The sequence below is a fragment of the Dama dama genome, chromosome 26 (assembly GCF_033118175.1).
Source record: "Dama dama isolate Ldn47 chromosome 26, ASM3311817v1, whole genome shotgun sequence".
Classification (NCBI taxonomy): Eukaryota; Metazoa; Chordata; class Mammalia; order Artiodactyla; family Cervidae; genus Dama; species Dama dama.
This window is the reverse complement of record NC_083706.1, coordinates 38,261,703-38,275,202: the sequence shown is the minus strand read 5'-3', so window position 1 is coordinate 38,275,202 and position 13,500 is coordinate 38,261,703. Positions and strand designations below refer to the sequence as shown.

General features: G+C 37.1%; 1 protein-coding gene across 1 annotated transcript in view; it reads right to left on the bottom strand.

The window, feature by feature from the left end:
• ADGB (androglobin) overlaps positions 1-13,500 on the bottom strand; it is a 181,338-nt gene that overhangs the window by 135,846 nt on the left and 31,992 nt on the right. Inside the window, exons 4-5 of the mRNA XM_061130178.1 lie at positions 11,987-12,058; positions 9,643-9,852 (exon numbers count right to left, since the gene is read on the bottom strand). Of these exons, the coding sequence (XP_060986161.1) occupies positions 9,643-9,852; positions 11,987-12,058 (282 nt within the window). The remainder of the gene's footprint in view (positions 1-9,642; positions 9,853-11,986; positions 12,059-13,500) is intronic.

Sequence of the window (13,500 nt, the reverse complement as noted above, 5' to 3'; positions counted from 1 at the left end):
CAGGGAAGTCCACTTTAGAATAGTCATGCTCAAATTTTAATCTTTTCCGTACTTCAATTGCAGGTCATGATAATTATTGGCTATATATATATTTATACCCTCTTCCTCCTATCACCAAGCTGAATAGAAAATAAAAAATATGTTTTATAAATAATAGTTCAAATCACAATTATGAAAAAAATCAAGCAAAATGTAATCAGAGATGAGAGATTTCCAAAAAAATCTGAGTGGTCATAATTATATAAATGAGACTATTTCCCCCAATGTTTATATTTTCTCCTATTTATATAATTTTTATTTTCCCCTTATTTCTACTCTAGTAACAGGTGTGCTCTCCCCACTCAGGGCAGAGCTCTGACTTCCACACTTGATCTGAAGTAAACAAAGCAGTTTCTCTCCCCTGCAGAGTCAATGAGAAGAACTGACTTCCATCCTCCTTCCTTCCTTTTCTTCAGGAAACAGAAGATGTCTGGCCTGGAAGAAACTTATTTCCACATCCTACCCATGCAGTAGAGCATACTTTCGCCTCCTTAGGTGGTAGCAAGGAGACTTGAGATGGTTAACAAAACAGCACTAGTCAGGTTTTATAAATTTAACTGAGATTTGAAAAAAAAGCTCACAAAAGTGATCCAGGGTGTACATTACAAATCTAAACAGGCTGACTACCTGCTAAAATGGAAATTTTAATTAGAAACCAAAGTCATTAAGATATAACAGCAATAGCATCCAGGAAAACTGTCCAAAATGTCTCCTCATACCAAAACGCAGGAATATCTTAATTTCAGTGAGAAAATACAATCTACAGACCAGAAAGTCAAAATGACAGAGAAGCTGGAATTTTTAGGCTTGAACTATAAATCTGCTGTTAAAATATGCTCCAACAAGTAATTATGAACACTCTTGAAAGAAAAAAATGAAACTCTAAGCAAAGTGATAGAAAATATACAAGAGAACAAAATAGAAATTTTGAACTTAGTATTAAACAATAAATAAATCCGTTAATAGTAGAAAGCAAATATCAGAGAAATTAGTGAACAGCAAGTTAAATCAATAGAAATTATGAGCAATAAGGGAAATACAGATTTAAAAATTAATATGAGCTTCAGGGACTTGTGAGACAATGGAAAATATATAACATGCTACTGGTGTCAACACACACACACACACACAAAGGTACAAAGAATATGAATATGGAGCTGCAATAGGTTTGAGGAAAGATTGAAAACTCCCCAAATTTGTCACAACATAATCTTATAGATTTAAGGGGCTCAGAATGTCCAAAACAGGATAATGTCAAAGAAATCAACACTGAGGAATCTATACACCTTAAATTCAAACTTCTAGAAACTCGAGACAAAGACAAAGGCCTGAAAGCAGCCTATGAGAAGACATTGCCTACAGGAGCAAAGCAGATTGCTTTCCAGAAAAGACAGAGGCCAGAAGAAAGTGGCACACTTACTGCTGAAAGAAAACCAATTACCACCCCCGAATTCTGCCCTGAGCGAAAATATTTTTAAAGAATAAAGGTGAAATAAAGATGTTTTCAGATAAAGGGAAGAGAGAATAATTTGTTAGCAGGCAACTGGTTGAAAAAGAATGGCAAGAGGAAATTCCTCAAAGGTGAAAGAAAGAAAAATAAAAAGAAAATGGAACATTAGGCATGAAGAAAGAGTAAAGGAAAGAGTAAGCATATGGTTAAATTATGGAGTATTCTTTTCCCCTTGAGTTTTAAAATTATATATGACATTTAAAAGCAAAAGTTTTTCATGAGGGTCTCAACATATGTAGAGGAAACATTTAAGACAACTATGTTATGGATAGAGAGGTGTAAAGGAGTCTAAAGGTAGGTAAAATTATATCCCAATTTAAGCAGTAAAATGATATTACTGGACTATGTAATAAGCTGTGTGTATAGATTTTAATCCCTAGTGCTATCACTACAGAAAAAAAATCCTCAAAAATACTAGGGATAATAATTCAAAAAGACACATGCAACCCAATGTTCACAGCAGCATTATTTATAATAGCCAAGAAAACGGGAAAATAGCCTAAGTGTCCACTGACACATGAATGGATAAAGAAGATGTGGTATACATATATACAATGGAATATTATTCAACCATTAAAAATGAAATACTGCCATTTGCAGACATAGGTGGACCTAGAGATTATTATACTAAGTGAAGTAAGTTAGACAAATACAAATATTACATGATATCACTTATATGTGGAATCTACAAAATAATATAAATGAAATTACTCACAAAACAGAAACAGACTCATGGACATAGGGGAAAAAAAAGCAAAAAACTTATGGTTACCAAAGGGGAGAGAGGGTGAGGGATAAATTAGGACCATGAGAATAACAGAAACACACTACTGTATATAAATTAGATAAATAAGGATTTACTATACAGCACAGAGAACTATATTCAATTTCTTGTAATAACCTATAATGGAAAAGAATCTGAAAATTATATATATATATATATATATATATATCCATAAAACTGAATCACTTTGCTAAAACTGGTCATAGCCTGAATGTCTGTCAATATGAAATTAGCAAAATATGTATCCAATTGTCTCCTGCTATCTGTAGGGGAACTGGTTCCAGAATTAGTCACATGTACCAAAATCTGAACACACTCAAGTCCTACAGTTAGCCCTCCTTCCTTATCTGAGGATTCAACCAAGGGCAAATCATAAATATATGGCTATATTTATTTTTAAAAAGTAGACTTTTAAGTGGACCTGGGCAATTCAAACCTATGTTATTCCAAGGTCAACTGTAATTATTGTTATATTCAAGCAATGGAGTACAAGGTAGGTCAACAAAAATATTAGCATAAAAAATGTCCATGGTTAGGGAAAACATACAGAATGATGAATACTATATGATCTTCTTGTTGGTACAGATTATATATAGAGTGTTTACATATATACTTTTAAGGAAAAGGTTTAAGAGGATAAACTGAGATAATTTACTATGATTGTCTAGGTAGGTAGACTCATAGGGACATTTCATTTACTAATTTAAACATTTTAATAGGTTTGAATGTGTTTTAATAAAAGCATATATAGAGTTAATAACAGGTTTTCCTGGTGGCTCACTGGTAAAGAATCTGCCTACAATGCTGGAAACCCAGGTTTGATCCTTGAATTGGGAAGATCCGATGAAGAAGGGGTTGGCAACCCATTCTGGTATTCTTGCCTGGAGAATCCCATGGACAGAGGAGCCTGGTGGGCTATAGTCCATGGGGTCACAAAGAATTGGGCATGACTGAGTATATTTTAATAAAAGCATATATAAAATTAATAATGATGAATTGAGAATAAAAAATGTCCATTTTGAAAATAAAAGTAATTGAATAGTGGGAAAGCAATTTGTCATGGCATATGCCTTGAAAATACTGTTTAAAGAACAAAAGTGTCACTGGGTGTGAGAGACTTTGTTTCAAATGCTGACTGCAAACTCTGCCCAGACTGTGGGTTCAGGTATGAAAAACGCAATAGATAGGGTTTATGTGGGTGCGTCCTGCACCCACAGTTGAATAAACTCCAAATTCTATAATAATATTGCGCTTAAAAAGTATAAAAGTTAATCAGAAATGAAAAATAGTATGCTTTTGTATGGAGAGAGAGATGACGATTGGGAAAACCACTGGTCTCAATGTGTGTGTTTTCTTGCTTATTCGGAGCACTCAGAGAAAGATTGCCAAGAGCAATACATATTTCAAGTGGAAAGCAATAATTTAATTGCTTTTTTCAAGGAGCCCAAGGAATGCTGACATTGGAAAGTACCGAGGAGACCACATGTAGCTCAGCAGCGGTGTTATCACTGTCAGGTGAAAGAAAAAAGAAAGCTGTTTTATGATACTGTTCTTCATGGTACCTAATCAATTTTTATCTTGTTGATGTCTACAAACTTTGAGGCTATTCTCTTAGAATCCAAACTGGAAAAAAATGGGAATACTCTTACAGGAGAAACAATACACTGGTATAAAAACCTGAACTTTAAGTGTCATGCCAAAAGGTTCTCTTTGGTTGATTTACTTTGAAGAAGTGACTAAAAGTGAAAGTGTTAATCACTCAGTCGTGCCTGACTTTGCAACCCCATGGACTGTAGCCTGCCAGGCTTCTCTGTCCTTGGGATTCTGCAGGCAAGATTACTGGAGTGGGTTACCATTCTCTTCTCCAGGGGATCTTCCCAACCCAGGAATCAAACTCGAGTCTCCTGCATTGCAGGCAGATTCTTTACCGTCTCAGCCACATAAATGCTTCAAGGGGCAACAAGAAACAGGGAGGAAAATGCATGTAAAAAGGCAGAAGGAGAAATCAATGTCCAGTAAGAAACAAATAAGAAGGTGTCTATAAATGGAAGGGGAAAAAAAGCAATTTGGAGCAGCCTTAGGTGTACAAGACTGCACAGGGGAAGGAAAACTGAGGTAGGGCAGAGGGTGCATCTCCAGTATGTCATCTTGAATCAAACAGTAGAAGGTAACAGAGAATGTATGTCTGAACACGTTTCTGAAATATTTGCAAGTGAAAACTGAAGGGTAGACACATAAATACTGAATTAGAATTGGAAGAGGAAAAAGCCAGAAATTAAATTGTGTATGTCCGGAAAAGGACATACATAGTGAAAATAACAATCCATTTTACCTTTTCAGAAATAACTTCCTCTAATTCTGTACTACACCTCATCTGGAAAAAGGTGTTGGCTCAGCCCTACCACCTGGGAATTAGGGGGAGAGAGGCCGAAATGTTTGCTCTTAGCCCAGAGAGAACAGGTATCTACAGCTAGAAAACTAGGCGGCCATCTCTATTTCATCAACATGGTCTCTCAAACAGCAAAGTTCTTGTTTCTGTCTCGTTAAAAACTGCCTCTGTCTATCTATCCACTTCGCTGGTGGCTCAGACTGTTAAGAATCTGCCTGCAGTTCGATCCTGGAGGAGGGAATGGCTACCCACTCCAGTATTCTTGCCTGGAGAATTCCATAGACAGAGAAGCCTGGTGGGCTACAGTCCATGGGGTTGCAAAGAGTAGGACATGACTGAGCCACTTTCACTTTTATCTATTCACTATCATCACTCAGTATTTTTCTATACCCTCTAGGGCTACAGTCCAATTTTAAAGAATGGATCAAAGTAGAAGAGAACTAGCAAGGGGTTATTGTAACTTGGCTTCTGTATTTACTTTACCAAAAGAACTGTAGATTGGACCAAAGGTGAAAGTAAGAATATATGTATGAACAAAAGCCCTGGGAAAAGAAAGCATCTAGAAAGCAACAGCTTAATACTCATATATATAGGTGTGTGTGTGTGTGTGTGTATCCTTGTATTAATGAACGCACTAAGTGGATACTTTATACTCAGCGCTATAGAGAAAAGTGAGGCAGATTCAGGAGAGACAGTATCAGGGTTTCAGGTAGGGTGGAGAGTGCTCAGAATGAGTGCCTGAAGTTAAACACAGGAGATACTTAGGCATTGGCTATTATATTCTAAAACAGGTTATCAGCTACTTTTTCCATATGTAAGCAAATGATCATTCACATAATCATGTATAAAGGAAAACAGACCTCAATATTGTTATGCCCAAAATTCACATATATATTCTAAGTAAATAAAATTTTGGAATGCATATTCCTTCTGAATGAAAGATGAGTCAAAATAAAATGTTCAAGAGAAGGGAAGTTGTAGTAAAAACAAGCAAACAAAAAACAATGATGAGGGTTAAGGATTAACCCTTTTGTATGTAGAATAAGGAATAAACAATTATAAATATGTGTTCAAAGATAAATACTAGTTGAAATGCTTACCCAGAAATGCTGAGAAAACATTGAAATGAGAGTAAGAGGTGCATTTTATTCTACAAAATCAAAGCAAACTATAAAATCCTTATAATTAATATGGTATTGGAAGAGAACAAGGAAAACAGAAAAAGAAAAGAGAGTCCCAAATCAAACACAATTTCAAATTGGAAATTAGTGTATGATAAAAGCAGTTTTTAAAATCAATGGGTAAAAGGTAAAACATTGATATAAAATGCTGGGGCATGTGGCTGAGGTTTTTAAGTAAAAAAAAATAAACCAGTTCTTCATTTCTCACAGTAGATAAAACAAATGAAAGATCTAAACATTAAAATAAAACTAAAGGGAAATATTTTTTGTATTCTTGAAGTAATACCTTGTTTAAATGACAAATATCCTAGACTCTGTAAAGAAATATAATGACATAATTGACTACATAAAAATTACAAATCACAGTCAGGTGGAGGTCACATAGCTAAAGAGACTAATTTAAAAAGTGCTTCCTTTATATTCACATTTATTGTTACCTACAATGTATAAAGCCTTCCCAAGTGGCTCAGTGGTAAAGAATCTGCCTGCAATCAGGGGACAGAAGAGATAGAGGAGACCATGGGTTCAATCCCTGGGTTGGGAAGATTCCCTGGAGAAGGAAATGGCAAAGTAAAGTTTGGGGTATAAATTGCCAGGGAAATCCCATGGACAGAGGAGCCTGGCAGGCTATAATCCATGGGCTTTCAAATAGTTGGAGACAGTTCAGCAGCTAAACAATAACAGTGTATAAAAGAATACAATTCCATAAGAAAACTTCAAATAACCTGTTTTATAAGTAGGCATTAGGGAGATACCAGACGAACAAAGCAAGTTTGGGCAATTGAACCACAGCAGGGTTATATTGTGAGAGAATTGGGCGGAGAGGTGCCTGTGATCACTACATTCCCTCTAGTTTTGCATCTGAACTCAAGATGGGCAGCATCTGGGAAGCTGACCATGGGCTTCTCCCCCTGACTCTACCAAGGGTTAGCAGGAGGAATGATCCATTCCTTTGGCTTCCACAATAGGAGGCAGCAGTGGGGAAAGAGAGGAGCAAGGAAAGAAAACAGGAAAGAGGGGAGGAGACTAATAGTGTTGAGAATCTACTATTTGCCAGGACCTTGTCCAGTTCTTTTACATAATTACCACATTTTATCATTCCCTGTGTTTGTTCCAGGACATACTGCATGCCTATTCTCTTGAGGGAGATCATCTCTCTGACTTTGTGTGCAAGGCACCCTGAGGGGTCCATGTGGCCCTAAGAATGGATCTGGAGCTACTGAAGATGAGAAAAGCTTTCTGTCAAATCTCATTGAGCACAAATAAGACCATGCCCTTCAGAGATGAGTGCCAGCAAGGGGCCTACCACATAATTCACATGGAGCTAATCACATCTCAGTGCTCAGCAGTTTAGCATCATTCCCCACACGCCATTCCTCAGGTGAAACTGAAGAGGGACCAGAGGAAGTCACTGGACATGGGGTTGTCTTTCTGATTCCTAGCCCTCTTTCCCGAGAACTACACCATCTAAAGAGGCAGGTTAAATGACTGTGTCAGACTGACATTTCCAAACTGGACTAAGTTCATTTTTAAAAAGTTCTGAATTCAGGAAGGTGTAGGTTTCTGAGGAATCTGTACAGTTAAATAGAAATCACATTTTCTTTGCAAAATGGTATATAGTGTTAATAAACATTGACCCCTATCCAGGAGGAAATTAGAAAAGATAGAAGGATGTCAGTGAGCAGAGAGAGAGAGAGAAGCTAACAGGGTTGGTTTAGTGTTCTGCTGACACTGTTTTGAAATTCTTGATAATTTTGAACTTCGTCCCAACTCAAGTTTGGGCAAATGTGCAGAAGTGGGGCTAAATACCCACGCATCCGACCTCCTCACTCTTCCCGTGTTTACTTTCTTTCTGTAATCCTACACTGTCCTCTGTGTATCCACATTCTTAATGACATATCCTCTCTCTCACTCCTCTGTACACAAGAAATACTCTGAAGTCTGCTCTGTCAAATCTGCCTCCTGATTGGTCAACATAGAAGAATAAAGGAATTTAGGAAGTTATTTTCTCTAATAACACTTTGACTTTCAAGGTCTCGAAAAAAAGGTCTTATTAAAAGGTCGTATAAAAAATAAATAAATCCAAACTCCAATTTTGGATATCAAAGGCTAAGATTCCCTTCTCTACCTTCCTACTGTGCATGCTCAATTGCTAGGTCATGTCTGACTGTTATGCAACCCCACAGACTCCTCTGTCCATGGGATTTCTCAGGCAAGAATACTGGAGTGGGTTGCCATTTCCTTCTCCAGCGAATCTTCCCAACCAGGGATCGAACCCGCATCTCCAGCACTGGCAGGCAGATTCTTTACTGCTGAGTCACCTGGGAAGTCCCTTCCTACTGTAATAATCCTATTGATTCATAAGCATTGGCCTTTCAGCTTTCCCCACCCCAGGAAGAATAGATGGTTCTGGCTCCTTAAGGAGAAAGCCATGTTCTTAGAAATACACAATAGCATGATTTACTTTCCTCATTGCCTCAAGTGTTCAGGAATACTTTCCCTCTGTTACCAGGCCCAGCTTCATGGATAAGTGACCTGTGCAGTCACATGGGACCCCACACTCTGAAGGACCTCATGCTTTGCTTAAAGTGTTGATATCACCATCTTGAAATGGCTAATAACTTTTGAACAAGAGACTCTACAATCCCATAGCTGGGCCTGCCTGTGGCTCTGGGCCTTTAGAAAAGAGCATTCCACCATGATAAACCCAAAGGTGTTTAATATAATATAGCATTGCTCAATGGGGTGTGAGTCTACCTTGTTGTGTTAATTAAGGGGTTTTGAATTCTCTACTTGTGCTTCTTACTATCCCATTTGCTTCATTTCAGGCGAAAGCAAAATATTTCCTGTGTCAAAGTGAGATTTGTCAATATGAAAAGAAATATCAAGTTCAGGGTAAAAAATGGATCAGATCAGGCCCTTCAGTAGTAGCAAAGAGAGGACCGGATCACATTTTAGCTCAGACACTGTTTCCTGCCCATGACCCTGATACCACATCAGAGAGGAAAGAGCCCTGTGCATCCACCTGCCTACCCAGCCCGCCCACCTGGAAGGTCAGAGGCAGCAGAGGACTGCCCGTCTGTGGTCCCAGCAGCACTAGTTTTACAGAGGGAAGTAAGTCAGAAAGAGAAAGACAAATATCATACATTAATGCATATATGTGAAATCTGAAAAAAAAATGGTATGGAAGATCTTATTTACAAAGCGGAAACAGAGACACAGACATAGAGAAGAAACATATGTATATCAAGGGGGAAGGGGTGGGGTGGGGTGAATTGGGAGATTGGGATTGGCATATATGCACTATTGTACTATGTGTAAAATAGATAACTAACGAGAGCATATGTACAGCATAAGGAACTCCAAGTGTTCTGTGGTGACCTGAAATGGGAAGGAAATCTGAAACAAAGGAGATATATGTGTATGTATTGCTGATTCATTTTGCTATACAGTGGAAGCTAACCCAACATTGTAAAGTAACTATACTCCAATAAAAATTTTAAAAAATATATATAAACATTTAAAAAATAAACAGCACAGGAAACTGGTATCACAAAGGATGCAACTGTGTTCTTTTAAATCTCAAATTACATATGTAGGACTTTTCCCCTTGTAGGCACACAGTTGACAGCCTTTATAAACTGTCTCATCTTCTATTAGCTTCTTTAATAGCAGGTAAGAGAAACATATTGCAATATGAAAGACACACAAATGTTGACACATGTGTACAAGAACTTACCATCCAGTAAAGCTTCACTACATACTTTCCATAGCTATTAAACAAGGGCACATGACCCTTCACAGCCTTGCATAGAGAGTATATGTGTTCCCAGGGCTTCCAGACCAGAAGAGGCGGTTCCCCTGTTGTTCCTTTAAAATAATTGGTCAAAGCACTCCCATTGAATATCTTCCACACAGCATAGATTTCGCTGATAATCCATCTCATTAGCTAGAGGTAAAAAACCAGTAGTGTTCATTAGTTATTTTTCAATTGTTGGCACTGTAATTTTGGGAGTGGGTGGCAGTTGAAAATCTACTTCCAGTAGTACTGTTAGATTCTATGTGTAAGATATTCTACGTTTTTATTTCTGACCTACAGAATAAGGTCATATATCTTGCTTTTGTTCTCAGAAAATATAGTCATAATACAAGCTAAAAACCCTCGGCTAAGAGCTGTATTTCAGGTAAATAGTCGGTGATTTGACACTGACCACCATTTTAGCTGTGTGTGTGTGTGTGTGAGACAGAAAAGGAGAGAGAAGAGAGGAAGGCTGAATGCTTCTGAGAGCAATGATGGCTTTATTTTGGAATTGTTATAAAAGATTAAGCTGTGAAAGAGAACGCATTAGTTACTCAGTAGTGTCCAACTCTTTGTGAGCCCATGGACTGCAGTTCACCAGGCTCCTTTGTTCATGGGATTCTCCAGGCAAGAATACTGGAGTGGGTCGTCATGCCCTCCTCCAGGGGATCTTCCCAGCTCAGGTATCAAACCCAAGTCTTTTAAGTCTCTTGCATTGGTAGACGAGTTCTTTACCACTAGCGCCAACTTACTGAGCTGCTATTCTGTAAATGTGAGAATTTGAGAAGAAAATGATCCTTCTATGTCAATAAGATCAATTAGACAAGCAATGAGACATGAGGAAGAAGTAAAACTGGGCACACACTTGAATACACTCTAAGTCCCATATTCATGTGTTCATCAGCAGATACAGCAGTGCTCCCAGTAAAACTCTCTCCTGCAAGGTTTTCGCCAGGCAGCAAGGCACAGTGAAGAGTTGAACTTCAGAGTATGTTTCACTTCCTGGTTTGTAAGGAGATTCAATACTTCAGTCTGAAGTCATAAGATTTATATTTTTCTTAATTTGGTTATCTAGAAAGCTTCTTAAAGGTATGTTAAGTTGAAAAAGGCAAATCAGATATCCTTCTATGTACCTGGAGATTTTACTATAGAATTATTTTATACTTCCTTTGTGGAATCCAAACTATGATACAAATGAACCTATCTACAAAACAGAAATAGACTGATAGACACAGAGACAGTCTTGTGGTTGCCAAGAAAGAAAGTGGGGGAGAAATGGGACTGGGTGTTTGGGATCAGCAGATGCAAACTATTATGTATATAATGGATAAATAACAAGGTCTTACTGTATAGCACAGTGAACTATATTTAATATCCTGTGATAAACCATACAGAAAAAATATACAAAAGGATGCATATATAATATATATGTATACATGTAGAATTGAATCACTTTGCTGTACAACAGAAATTAAGACAACATTGTAAATCAACTACGTTTCAATAAAAATAAATAAGTAAAACATTTTACACGTCCATGGAAAATATGCTAAAGTCTTTAGAATTCATAAAATATAAAACAATTCAGAGATAATTTTATACTACTCAGTACAACCTGACTGAAAAAACTAATATTTTGATTTTAGTATTGGCCAAGATGTTAAAGATAAGAAAGACAAAATGTTTGAATCAATAATAACTACACCCCTATGATTGGGTCTTTGGAGAAAAGAATGAAAAAAAAAAATCCCTGTTTCTGATCTAACTACCTCAGGGAAGGGGAACAGGTCTACTTATGATGGATAGAACCCAGGGTGGAGAGGGAGAAGGTGAATTCCCACAGGCTGTAGGACTGCTGCGCTGAAAATGTGTCTTGCATAGGTGAGGTGTTACATTTGAACTGAATCTCCTGATTCCTCCACATTGGCAGGTCAAACACCACCAGACACCCTACTCTTGGGCATGATGTAGGCTCAGACTGGCAACAACTTTATGTTAATTGCTAGGTACATGGATCCAGAAGAGAAATGCCCAGATGGTAAGAACCTGACTACCCTGGTCCATGGCACAAGCAGTGCTACTATTAACATCTCCTCCACTGACTCTCTTGCTAAACTCAATTAAAGAGCTTCTGTTCCTCTTTGAGTGTCTGGATATGAAATATTCAGTTATACTAAAATTTAAAGGTGAGCAAGAGCACTGAAATTGACCACCCGGGAGTTGTTTAAGCAGGTCCAGAAGGCATTCTTCAAGGAGCTTTTTGGTTCATACTTCCCCAACCTACCTCACTGCAGAGTAAATGCTCATTGGCTGAAAACAAGTCAAACAGGATTTCATTTTTCACAACCACTGGAGCCTGAAATAAAAATATATAGAGAGAGATGTTGCTCCTTGGGAAAAATAAAGGAAATTTAGTTTACTGATACAGTTTGGCCTACATACAGGCCAAATTTGATTTCGTTTCTCACAGAGGAATTGGAAGAAATAAAAAAATAAACATATTATTCTATAAGATAATCTCTGATAGAGCTGTGACATTAATTTAATAATGTAATACCTATAAAGTACAGTATTTTAACATAATAAAATGTTGTAAGATGTAACATATGCAGATAAATTTAGCATGCATACACACACACAGAGTTTAAAACCTGATTTGAAATTTAAATAAACCCTTCAAGTTAAACCTGAAGCTTACTTAACATCTGGTAGCTAGAAAAATCGCTTCATCTTAGATGAAAAATATTAACTGAGATAGCTTTTAAAAATCTTGTTTGACTTCAAATCTTGTAATAAATTTTAAAGTTAATTTTGCGGTCATTATTTAATTTGTATATATCTAAAGTTGCTTTTACATATTAAGATCAGTAAAGGAAAAAGATAATAGGGAAAAATATGACATGTAGCAAATTTTTTAAATTAGTTACAATTAATATCAACTTTATATATTTAACATACCAAATTAACATGAAAATGACTTTGATTAGCAAAGTAGATTTTTATAGAAACTCAATCATCTGTATAACTAGTACCTTGAAAACTCAATAAAGTACTTTCAAATGTCTGAGAGAAATTTACCTACAACTACCCTGAAGGCCAGAATTGATTCTTAAGTTCATAACTTACAAGCACAATTTATAAAATTACATACATATAAGGTGTCAAGAACATATATATATATATATATATGCATATATATATATTTTCAGTGGCTTCTCTGGCGACTCAGCAGTAAAGAATCTACCTGCCAATGCAGGAGACACAGGAGATATCAGTTCGATCCCTGGGTCGGAAATGGCAACCTACTCCAGTATCCTTGTCTGGGAAATCCCATGAACAGATGAGCCTGGCAGGCTACAGTCCATGAGGACGCAAAGAGTCAGATATGACTTGGTGACTAAACAACAATATATATTCAGTAAATTTTATATAGAAAGGTCATTATTGTTTTACAATATTTTTGTCTAAACTTTATGTATGTCCATATTTATTGGCTCAGGTGGTAAAGAATCTGCCAGCAACACAGGAGACCCAGGTTCGATCCCTGGGTCAGAAAGATCTCCTGGAGAAGGGAATGGCACCCCACTCCAGTATTCTTGCCTGGAGAATCCCATGGACAGAGGAGCCTAATGGGCTACAGTCCATGGGATCCCAAAGGGTTGGACACAGCTGGGTGACTAACACTTTCACCTTTTCTTGTCCATATTTAATGTCTCAAAATCAAATGTGTTTATCACTGTGGACTCAGCCAATAAAACTTGGCCAGCACTATTCTAAAACTTTACTGCTTGTCTGGAC